General features: G+C 50.2%; 2 protein-coding genes across 2 annotated transcripts in view; one reads left to right on the top strand and one right to left on the bottom strand.

The window, feature by feature from the left end:
- LOC123351333 overlaps nucleotides 1-12,046 on the top strand; it is a 113,441-nt gene that overhangs the window by 64,742 nt on the left and 36,653 nt on the right. The gene's annotated exons all lie outside the window — the stretch shown is intronic.
- LOC123351338 (interferon-inducible GTPase 5-like) lies at nucleotides 260-3,160 on the bottom strand. The gene has a single exon (XM_044990615.1). It carries the CDS (start codon nucleotides 3,146-3,148, stop codon nucleotides 1,907-1,909), a length of 1,242 nt encoding a protein of 413 aa, XP_044846550.1. The 5' UTR covers nucleotides 3,149-3,160; the 3' UTR covers nucleotides 260-1,906.

Below are 12,046 nucleotides of genomic sequence, written 5' to 3'. Positions count from 1 at the left end.
TCCATCCCTGCCTTGGTCTCTAATAGTTAGAGATCGGCTTAAACCTGAAGCTGGAAGTTTAGTGTCCCCACCAATATGATTAATTATGACAACTCTGACCCAACCAATTATCCAACCCCCTTCTCGAGATGTAAACCTCCTGGGCTGGAGTCCAAGCACGGATCCAGTTTATGCCCCTTAATCCCTGTTTTCCTAAGAGCAAGAAAACTCAGATGCACAAAGTGTCAGATCAAACTCTACATCAGTTTATTGAAGGATAAATGCACTTCTCCGAGGTTTGGAATGACGATCAGATCACAAGCAGCGAGTACATGGAGCGGTGAGATTGAATCCACATTGGTTACCGAGTATGAAACATTGAGCAAATCAACAGCGACAGGTTGATATGTAGCATCACACGAACTAATTCTCATGACAGCCCGAAACACCCTGTGATTACAAACCCAGCACCTCGGGTCAGTCTGAGCAGGGTCGGTGGTTCCCGAACACCCAGGCAAATCTAAACTCCGCATCAATCAAGCAAATCAGGGATTAAACGCATCAGCAGTAGCTCAACCCGCAGCTCAAGGTTGTCAATTGCAGAGGTGATTTTCTCAGTGAGTATTAAGCCTCTGATACAGGTTTAGCAGCCAGACGCTTCCAAACCCTGCTCAGGGTAAAGCTTCGTTACAGGGTTAATAACAGCCTCTGGTTTCAGCACTGCAGCCAGAGAACAGAAACTTTAGCCAACCCCTTCGGAGAGGCTGGGTAAATGGTAATTTACTGGTTACCGACAAGTAGCTTGGGGCGCTCTGGAGGTCACAACACTGGCTCTGGAGTCTAGGGCAGGTGGCCGGCAGCACCCACCTCCAAAGGAAGGACACCAAAGGAGAGATCTGGCCCCAGGAGTGGTTTAGATGCCTCAGAGTTAGAAACTGGCAGACTCGTCCCAGATCTAGCACCCCCCGATCAACATAGGTCTGCCGACTGAGCCCCAGTGTAGACACATCTGTGGCGATGGAAGAAACCATCACTCAGGGAACTGGTGTCCTACAGCGAAGGAAAAACCCTTTCCCTGTGCACGGGCTGCATCTACGTTTCTACGCCGACATAGCTATGGTGATGTAGCTATGCTGATATATTGTCTCTGTAGTGCAGACAGACCCGTAGGCCATGTCTGCACTCTGGGTGTTCCAGTACTGCAGCTGTAGCATTTTCCTACGTCATCCACTGATGTCGTTAATCCTCCTTTCGAAGAGCTGGGAGCTCCCAATTGGGCTAATTAAGGTGGTGGGGCAGCTCCTGGTGCGATACAGGTCTGAGAGGGCATGTCTACATTGCATGGTAAACCTAGGTCTGTGGGATCTGAGCTTCTGGACTCCGTGTTTCCAAGCCTGCACTTGAGCGATCAACCTGGGTTTACAAATGCTGGACCAGGCCTCAGGGCTATGCTAGCATGTCCACACTGCACTACGCAGACCTTATGATTGGGGTCTGCAGCATGAGTTGCATCCAGACTGCAGAATGACAGAGCTTAGACCTGAGTTTCAGAGGACTCAGGCTCTGACCCACCCGCTAGCAATATCCTAGGACCCGCTCCTGAGTGCTCACTGACCAAGTCTGACTGATTTGGGTGTGCAAGGAAGCGGGGCTGAGGCTCGAACCTGAGTCAGAGCCAGGCTTAGTTCCCAGAGTGCACAGACCCTAGAGAGATCTGCTGAACGGGGACTGGCTGAAAGAGAGCCAGGAAGCAGGAGCAGCAGGACTGCCAGAGACCCCTCAGACTAGAGGCAATGGAAGGGTGACCTGAGAAATGGTTTTGTTTCTTGGTTTGTTTATGTTTGGGACAATCAAACTGCGGAAAGGAGACCGTGGCTGTGGCAGTTTATCCTGGGAAGCTGGGGAGAAGCTCTGCCTTGCGACACTGTTATTGGTTATTCTCTGCTCCCTCCAAAGCCTTTTTCAGGATTCGTTGAGCATCTTCTGAAACTTCATCCAAAAACGCATGTAGCACTTCAAAGGTGACACTGTAAGATTTCTCTGCTGCTATCCCAGTGCCAATCAGTGGTACCACACTGATAAAATATTTAACTGTCATCATATGTTCCCCTGTAGCCTCTCTGAGCCGCTTCAAAGCCTCTTCTTTTGTTATATCTTTGGCCAGAGGGGACTTTATCACAGACTTCAGCTCAGCAACAGACTTCTTAACCTGCTTAGCAAGTGATTGGAGGGAATCATCCACCAGGCCAAAGGACTTGCAATACTCCCTCATGTTCTCCACCAAGATGTTGACATCACACTTAACGGAGAGAAATGGGAGAGGAACAGCAGCGAGAGCGCACGACTTCAGGGCTTGTTTCCAGATCTGTTCCTGCAGGGCCTTCTGTTTCTCTTTCAAGATTTTTTCAGAGGTTCTGGGCAGGGCACAGATGAGAACGTGTCTCCTGTGAGTGTCGAGTTCATTCGCCAAAGTCTCCTGCAGTTGGGGAGAATCGTACTTCTCAAAGTCCCATCTCGACACCAGGAAAACCTGTGGGGAGATGATGTCTGCTTCTTGTAGCTGCTTGATGCAGTCACTTCTGATCATGTGTAGAGTTTTCTCCTCTTTAAAATCATGACTTCTTCTTCGTTCATTATCCAAGTCCACATCTACCTTGCTGCGGACAAAGTAAAACTTCTTTCCCATCTTTTTTATTTCTTTGGCAAGGTGGTTATCAGCTTCTGTGAAACGCCCGGCTGCGATGATGATGAAAAAATCATATTGATCAAGGCTCATTTCTTCTACATATGTTTCTGTTGGATAATTTTTTGTTCCGATCCCAGGAAGGTCCCACACAATCACATTCGGGTGAATGGGATGGGGATAAGCAGTTGGCCTTTTTGTTGTTTCTGTCGGCCCAGTCTCAGCTGCCCCACTGTCACTATCATTCAGGCTTCTTATTGCATTGATGAAAGACGACTTCCCAGAGCCTGTGTCTCCTGTGATGGCGATGTTGAGTTTGGTATTTCTTAGCAATTCATCAGACTTCTTCACCACAGAAATGGCTTTTGAGAAGTTCCCATCTTTGATAGCCATCTGGAATTTTTCAGTTTCTTGCTCAGACAGACCAGGCAGTTTCCTGCCCCATTTTGAAAACAAATCAGCCCAGTGAGTTTTTGAATCTTTCATAACCCTGGGAAAAGAAACAAATTCCAGTCAGGGTTTGGGGTTTTCCCTCTCAGCAGCTATTTACTAACCACAGTCAGTAGAGTCAGAGTCATAGAGACACAGCGTTTAAGGCCAGAAGAGAGGCCCCAGATCACCTAGTCTGACCCCCTGTATGTCCAGGCCACTCACAGGCCCCAGCACCCAGACGTGAAACCCAACAACCAAAATGAGACCAAAGCATTATCACCCTCAGGAGACCAAATTATCGCCTGCCACAGGAGGGGAACAGGAGGCACTGAGCTGCACCAATGCCCAGGGCCACTGGAGTAGCAAGGAACTGATAAAGTGAAAGAGACCCGGTAAAAAGGGATGCCCTTATTTCCATAAAAACAGACTTAGGGACTGGTAGGGGAGGAGCTATTGGTCACAATGTGCACTGAATAAATAAAATAATCTAGCGTTTAAAGAAACATTTTAGAATGTCCAAAGGAGAAAGCTTCATTTCTGCATACATGTGCCACTAGGGGGCGCTGTGCTGCAGGGGGCATGGTGGGGGTCTCCCCTGGCAGGCTGGGCTGGCCCCGATACCGCAGGGAGGCGCTAGGGGGCCTGTGCTGCCAGGAAACGCCTGAGGAAAAACAGCAACAGTTCACTATTAAGTTTCTGAAATCACAGGAAATCTGCCTTCCCTCCCAGTAACTGAACAGGGCCTGACCATGTGATTTCACGTCCCTTAAATGTTAATTTCCTTGAGTCTGTGGGTTTGGACTCGGAGAACAGCCCGGAGTGGGGTGACCATATTTCCCAAATGGAAAATGGGTCACCATGGGGGGCTTGCCCGAGCCCACTCTGCTCAGAGCTGGCCTGAGCCGCTCACTGAAGCCCCATCACTGGTCCAAGCTGCTCACCCAAGACCCTCCCCACAGGCCTGGCCTCAGCACCCTCCCCCACGCAGGGGACAGCCTGAGCCACCTGGCATCACTGCTTGCCTGAGCCCCACCCTGAGGTTTGTGTTGCAGCTCCCTCCCACCCTCAGATGTTCCTCCAAGCCCCACATGGGTGATGTGGGGGGGGGGGACTGATCAGTTGCAAAAGCAAATGGGACAAATACCCAGTGTTGCCAAAACAAAACAAAAACCAACCAACCAACCAAAAAAAAAAAAAAAGCCAGGCCTGCTGGGCCAGGGCTTAAAAAGGGGACTGTCCTGGGCAAAACGGGACATATGATACCCAGGCATGGAGAAACCTTTGCCCCCGCTCCTCTCCCGGGCCAGCAAGGGGAAAGGTTCTGACCCAGGGACTGGCTGGGCAGTGGGAGCCGCAGGGCAGCAAGCAGGGGCGGCTCCAGGCCCCAGCACGCCAAGCGCGTGCGTGGGGCGACAAGCCTCACCCTCTGTCCCTAGGGCCTCTGCAGCCTTCTCCTTTCCAGTCAGCCCTAGTAAAAACGTCTCCCTCAGCCACGTGTCCGAGTGGTTACTGGGACCCAGCAGGACTCGCATCGACAAGGCCTAGCTGCAAAACACCTACAGTGCTTGTGTCCAAGTCGCGATAACCTGGCACGCGACAGGCGCCCTAGGGGGTCTGATGTACTGGGCAACCACAGTAATTACCCTGGTGTCCAAGGTGGGATGCCGGCTGCAGATTTGGCTGGCAAGGCTTATGGGGCAGCTACCACAGGTGCGAGGGCTGCTTGGTGGGTGGAAATGGCCAACCCTGACAATCAAAGTGTCCTCCTGAGCTCCGAGAGCAGAAATAGGGCAGGGCAGGTGGAGAGATGTGACCGCCCGGCTTCGTGCCCGGAGCTCATACTGGGGTTGGCCAGGGCTGGGCCAGCTGAAGCAACCTGGCTGTGTGAGCTCCCCAAGTAAGTGTCTGGGGTGGGGCTGCCAAGCTGGATTTCCTTGGCCTGCTGCTCCAAGGCAAAGCCCAGGAGGGGTTTGAAGGACTGACACATGGTACTGCAGGGAATAGGCCTCTGTCAGGGGTGCCCCAGGGCGATCTCTGGATTGGATCCTGAGTGGAACCAGGCAGACGTCAACAACCAGAGACAAAAGAAGGGGGAATCTGTCAGTGCTTTGGCCACCAAAGCATTCCTGGACTATGAGGAAAATGTGGGATTTACTGGGCAGAGACCAGTTTGGGACCCACACAGCTGGGAGAGAGATCCGGACAGGATTGGTGTGGAGCTAGAACTAGCATCATAGAGGCTACAGGCATATCCACTGGCTTCCTCCAGGCCCGGCTGGTGCTCAACTCCCTATTCTGCCCCCACCTGATCCCTTTACCCAACCCCCTACTACGCCCGTCCCATCTCTTCACACCTCCACTCTGCCCTAGCCCTTCCCCCAAACCTCCATCCCACATCTTCTCACTCTCCCTCGGCCCCGTCCCCGCCTCTTCCCACCTAGTTCCGCCCCCTCCCCCAAATACACCCCCTCTTTGCTGATAGTGGCGGGCATGAGGTGCTGGGAGGGAGGGGGAGGAGTTGATCGGTGAGGCTGCTGGCCAGTAGGCTGGAGGTGCTGAGGATTTGGGGGGACAGCTGGCTGCCAGTGGGTGCTAAGCACGCAGTAATTTTTTCCCTGCTAAATTTTTCGGTGCCTACGGTTATTGGAGAAGGACCTCAGTTTCAAGAGAGGCCTCTGTATTGTCATGCAGAGACAGTTTGCCATGACACCTGTTGGGGAGAAACAGAGGCGTGAGAGGAGAACGTGATGCTGCCCCTGAGGAGCGAGATGGGTGAAAGGGGACCCGACAGAAGGGCTGGAAGGCAGGCTGGTACCCCGACCACTAGGCTGACATGAATTCCTGCTGGCCCAGGCCTTGGGAAAAAGTACCCAAGTCATGTAGCAAGTCCTGGAGTTTGTACATCTCCCCAGAGGTGACTGTACCCAGAGGCAGTGACCGAAGTACCAGCAGTGCTGCAAGGCACTGAGGAAAGAGGGAATCACCGTGACAGACTGAACATGGGACTGAAACACGCGTGGGAGAGAGACGCTCTTGGCAGGAGCTGGGGCTGAGGAGGAGGAATCTGGTAAATGGTAGGAAGCCTGGAACCCGTTGAGGAATTACCTTGATGTCGTCTCCTCTTGGGACGATGACCTGGGGTGCACAGGGTTGACATGCTGCTGGACTGGGATTGGAGATGCCAGATATCTGATATCAGGACCAAGGAAGAGTCTCATCCACCATGAGGGAAGCTTCAGCGAATAACTGCAACAAATGATAGAGAGAGGCCCCATTTGGTGTTGAATGACTGTAGTGAGGCGGCCTGGCTCCCAGCCGCACCTGAGAGGGACGAGCCAGAACACCACCTCAGTGGGCGGAGCCACCGCCACCTGTCCCCGCCCCCCAGAAGTCAAGGGGCGGGACAGGAAGTATAAAGGCCTGGCCCCAGCGCTCAGTTGCTGCCAGGCTGCCGGAGAGGACAGACGCTACTGACCGAGCTCCTGCTGGACCGAGCCTTCCCCGAGCCCAGTACCCTGAGGAGGGCTGGCCGAGCCTTCCCCGAGCCCGGTACCCTGAGGAGGACGGGCCGAGCCTGCCCCGAGCCCGGTGCCCTGAGGAGCTGCCTGAGCGTCCCCCCGACGCGCGTCCTGAGGAGCAGCCCGACCTAGTCAGCGCCCAGCGCCCCGAGGAGCCCATGGTCTGGGACACGGCAGAGGACACCAGAGATGAGCAAGTAACCATGGAGGGGGAGATGGGAAGTAGCCCGGGGGTAGCCGACCCCAGTCTGGCTACAGCAGACTTTGAGCCGATGTTGGTGTGTTGCGATCAGACTAACTGCCGCTGTTAGGGCCCCGGGCTGGGACACAGTGGAGTGGGTGGGCCTGTGTCCCCCCTGCCACCCCACTCACGGGTGGCAGTCTCCCCCTCACCCACACTCAGGCCTAGAAGCCTGGACCTACCAGTGTTTGCTCAGCTCCTGCCTGAGGTCCTGAGCGCCTGAACTGTTGTTGTTTGCTCAGCCCCTGCCTGAGGGTCTGAGCCTGGGAACTATTGTTTGTTGCCCCGCCCTGATCTAGGGCTTGGGCATAAGAGACTGGTTGTTTGCAGCCCCTGCCTGGGGTCTGAGCCTACGAACTACTGTTCGTTGCCCCGCCCTGACCTAGGGCTGGGGCCTTAACTACTGTTGGTTTTGCTCAGCCCTGCCTGAGGGCCTGAGCCCATGTACTACTATTTACTGCCTCGCCCTGACCTAGGGCTCAGACTCTGGAGACTGAACTGCTTCCTAGCCTCGCGTAGTGAGGCGGCCTGGCTCCCAGCCGCACCTGAGAGGGCCGAGCCCCGACACCGGACTCTTACAATGACATTACTGTGAGGGATGCACATCCCTTTCCTAGGATCGATGACACTCTAGACTTCAGGGGAAAGTCCTGTTTGTTATCCTCCCTGGACTTTAGCAGCAGCTACTTGCAAGTAGAAGTAGTGGTGCCCACCAGTGATGGACTGAAGATGGCATTCAACACCGTGAGAACATAAGAATGGCCATAAGGGTTGAGATCAAAGGTCCATCTAGCCCAATATCCTGTCTTCCATCAGTGGTCAATGCCAGGTGCTTCAGAGGGAATGAAGAGAAAAGGTAATCATCATGTGATCCATCCCCTGTCGCCCATTCCCAGCTTCTGGAAAACAGAGGATAGGGACACCATCCCTGTCCATACTGGCCAGTAGCCGTTGATGGACCTATCCTCCACGAATTTATCTAGTTCTTTTCTGAACCCTGTTATAATCTTGGCCTTCACAACATCCCCTGGCAATGAGTTCCACAAGTTGACTGTGCCTTGCATGAAGAAATTTGAAGAACCTTTTGTTTGTTTTAAACCTGCTGTCTATTAATTTCATTTGGTGACCCCTATTTCTTGTGTTATGAGAAGGAGTAAATAACACTTCCTTATTTACTTTCTCCACACTTGTCATGATTTTATAGATTTCTATCACATCCCCCCTTAGTCGTCTCTTCCAAGCTGAAAAGTCCCAGTCTTATTAATCTCTTCTCATACAGAATCTGTTCCATACCCCTAATAATTTTTGTTGCCCTTTCTGAACCTTTTCCAATTCCAATATATCTTTTTTGAGATGGGGTGACCAGATTTGCACGCAGTATTCAAGATGTGAGCATACCATGGATTTATGTAGAGGCAATGTGATATTTTCTGTCTTATTATCTATCCCTTTCCTAATGATTCCCAACATTCTGTTCACTTTTTTGATGGCCACTGCGCATTGAGTGGATGTTTTCAGAGAACTATCCACAGTGACTCCAAGATCTTTCTTGAGTGGTAACAGCTAATTTAGACCCCATCATTGTATATGTACAGTTGGGATGATGTTTTCCAATGTGCATTTCTTTGCATTTATCAACACTGAATTTCATCTGCCATTTTGTTGCCCAGTCACCCAGTTTTGAGAGATCCCTTTGTAGCTCTTTGCAGTCTGCCTGGGACTTAACTATCTTGAACCGTTTTGTATCATCTGCAAACTTCACCACCTCTCTGGTTGCCCCCTTATCCAGATCATTTATGAATATATTGAATATGACTGTTCCCAGTACAGACCCCTGGGGGACACCACAATTTACCTGTATCCCTTCTGAAAACTGACCATTTATACCTACCCTTTGTTTCCTGTCTTTTAGGCAGTTACTGATCCATGAGAAGACCTTCCCTCTTATCCCATGACAGCTTATTTCGCTTAATAGCCTTTGATGAGGGACCTTGTCAAAGGCTTTCTGAAAATCAAAGTGCACTATATCCACTGGTTCTCCGTTGTCTACATGCTTGTTGACCCCCTCAATGAATTCCAGTAGATTGGTGAGGCGTGATTTCCCTTTACAAAAAACATGTTGACTCTTCCCCAAAAAATTATATTCATCTATGTGTCTGACAATTTTGATCTTTACTATAGTTTCAACCAATTGGCCCGGTACAGAAGTCAGGCTTACTGGCCTGTAATTACCGGGATCATTTCTGGAACGCTTTTAAAAAATTGGCGTCACATTAGCTCTCCTCCAATCATCTGGTATAGAAGCTGATTAGTAGTTCTGCAATTTCACATTTGAGTTCCTTCAGAATCCTTGGGTGAATACCATTTGGTACTAGCAACATTGCCAGCAGATCGAGGGATGTGGCCATTCCCCTCTATTCAGCACTGGTGAGGCCTCATCTGGAGTATTGTGTCCAATTTTGGGTCCCACACTACAAGAAGGATGTGGAAAAATTGGAAAGAGTCCAACAGAAGGAAACAAAAGTGATTAGGGAGCTGGAGCACATGACTTATGAGGAGAAGCTGAGGAACTGGGATTATTTAGTCTGCAGAAGAGAAGACTGAGGGGACACAATACTCCAGGTGTGGCCTCAGCAGTGCCAAATAGAGAGGAATAATCATTTCCCTTGATCTGCTTGTAATGCTCCTACTAATGCAGTCCAATATGCCGTTAGCCTTCTTGGCAACAAGGGCACACTGCTGACTCATATCCAGCTTCTCGTCCACTGTAACCCCCAGGTCCTTTTCTGGAGAACTGCTCCTTAGCCATTCGGTCCCCAGCCTGTAGCAGTGCATGGGATTCTTCCGTCCTAAGTGCAGGACTCTGCACTTGTCCTTGTTCGGCCTCATCAGATTTCTTTTGGCCCAATCCTCCATTTTGTCTAGGTCACTCTGGACCCTGCCCCTACCCTCCAGCCTATCTACCTCTCCCCGCAGTTTAATGGCATCTGTGAACGTGCTGAGGGTGCAGTTCATCCCATCATTCAGATCATTAATGAAGATGTTGAACACGGGACACTTGCTGGAGGATTCCCTGCGCCTTGAAGTCTTTAAACCACCATTTAAGGACTTCAGTGGCTCAGACACAGGTTTGATACAGGAGTGGGTGTGTGAGATTCTGTGGCCTGTGTTGTGCAGGAGGTCAGACTAGATGATCATAATGGTCCCTTCTGACCTTAAAGTCTATGAGTCTATGAAATGGATTCCTTGAGGACCCACTCCATGATTTTGCCGGGGACTGAAGTGAAGCTGACTGGTCTGGAGTAGTTCCCCGGGTTCTCTTTCTTCCCTTTTTTAAACCTATTGATACTTGGTTCTCTAGTCCTTTAACCTTCTCTTCCAATAGGGAGACCAGCTTGCACTTTGTACAGATGAAGTCACTTCTGTCCTCTGGGAGAAAGACAAACATGGCACATTCTGAGCAGGTCACAACAGCTGATCGCTCACTATCCACGTCTTTCTTTGAAGAAGCTCCTTAGATGTTGTACGTACTGTTCACAGGAGTCTGGAAGGCAAAAACACTCTGTGCGAACTCCCCCCATGCAAACTCCCTCTGTTTGCCTGTCCTCGGTTGCTCTGCTCACTTGGTTCACAACTGGCTGCCTTTTTATAAGGCTGCTGGCTTGAAGCAGGTGGTCCAGCTCAAAGCCTTACCTTGAATCAACCACTCAAGCCCACCGGAAACAAAACACTCCCAATTCACACTTTTAAATCAAACACCTTTTCAATCATCCTCCCTTCCAACAGAACGGACAGGGACTGTGACAGCCATCAAGTTCTGCAGAAATAATAGACACTGCTTAGGAGGAGACTGAAAGGAAATCAGGGAGAGAAAAGCTCCAAAGAGATTTAGGTAGATATAAAATTCTTGTGTGTTGATGATGGGAAACTGTCCTGACAGAAGGGCCCTGCATGTATGTAAATAGCTGGGTTTGTATGCTCTGTAATGTGTTAAATTATTCCTTTTCTCTCTGTTTGAGATAGGGTGTTGGGTGTCATCATTTCAGGCCTCATCAGGGGGATGAGAAAAATCTCAAATGGTGGTGGGGTGTTATGAGCTGGGTGAAACCTATTTTTGGGTTTAGTTAAAACCCTTTTAAACATGATGTGTGAACGTTCCCTTCTCTTAAGATAGGTGTTAGATAGTCAAGGGGCACCTCTGACACAAGGCTTAATAGGGTTCACCTAGAAACTTGCACCATGTGGCAGGAGGGTTCCACTGGGTATTGTGACCTCCTGAGTGTGGGTGTGTGAAAAAGACAAGCTGGGCTGCAAACCAGAACAGAGACAGACTCAGAGCCAGAGGCAAAAAGCAAGAAAGTCAAGCAGCGATCTATGAGGTGGGTGTATGACCCTGGAAAAAACTCAGAGAGAGAGAGTTTTTGCGTCTGGTGTCAGCTAAAGAGGATTGTGGCTGTAAGCTAAGAAACTATTATTTTGTTTCTTGTTTCTCCTGTGTTTGGAGAAGCAGGACTTTGAACATGCCTTGCAAATACACAAGATTGCGTCAAAGAAAATACCAGACTCCATCCTCATTTTTTGCACCCATTTAGGACATCCTCAGGCTTTGAACTCTGACTATCCACTTGGGTCACAAAAGGGTAACAATATTGAGTGAATGTTCTCTGTCTAGAAACCAAATCCTGCTGTGGATAGGGAGTCGGGATGTGAATGAAAACTGGGAGTTATTTCAGAAGGGTTATTAGATGGTCTGTGTAAGGAGTATGGTGCTCAGCCCTGCTGCTTTCACAGCTAATGGGAATTCTGTCTGCCTGGGAGTTCCAGGATTTGTCCCCTCAGATGATATGGGACAGAGACTTTATTTTTGCTGTTTTTTCCCACTTGATATTATTTTAAAACAATGAATAAATGTATCACACCCGCTAAAGATCTGACCAAGGAACAGACCAAAGCGGGGTTTCTTACCCAATGCTCCTAAGGACTTCAGTGGCCCCGAACGTCTCTGTCTTGTGGTGGTAGAGTTCCTTTAGCAAAGATTTCTGCAGCTGCAGAGAATCATATTTCTGAAATTCCCTACTTGAGACAAGGAAAACTTCCGGGGAGCTGATCCCTTCGCTGGACAGGTTGTTGACACAGTCGTTTCTGATTTTATCCAGGGTTCTCTCCTCATTGAAGCTCTTTTTGTGTTTCTCA

The sequence above is a fragment of the Mauremys mutica genome, chromosome 17, assembly GCF_020497125.1.
Source record: "Mauremys mutica isolate MM-2020 ecotype Southern chromosome 17, ASM2049712v1, whole genome shotgun sequence".
NCBI classification, from domain to species: domain Eukaryota; kingdom Metazoa; phylum Chordata; order Testudines; family Geoemydidae; genus Mauremys; species Mauremys mutica.
Note: the sequence above shows the minus strand (reverse complement) of the source record. Positions and strands in the feature narration are given on the sequence as shown.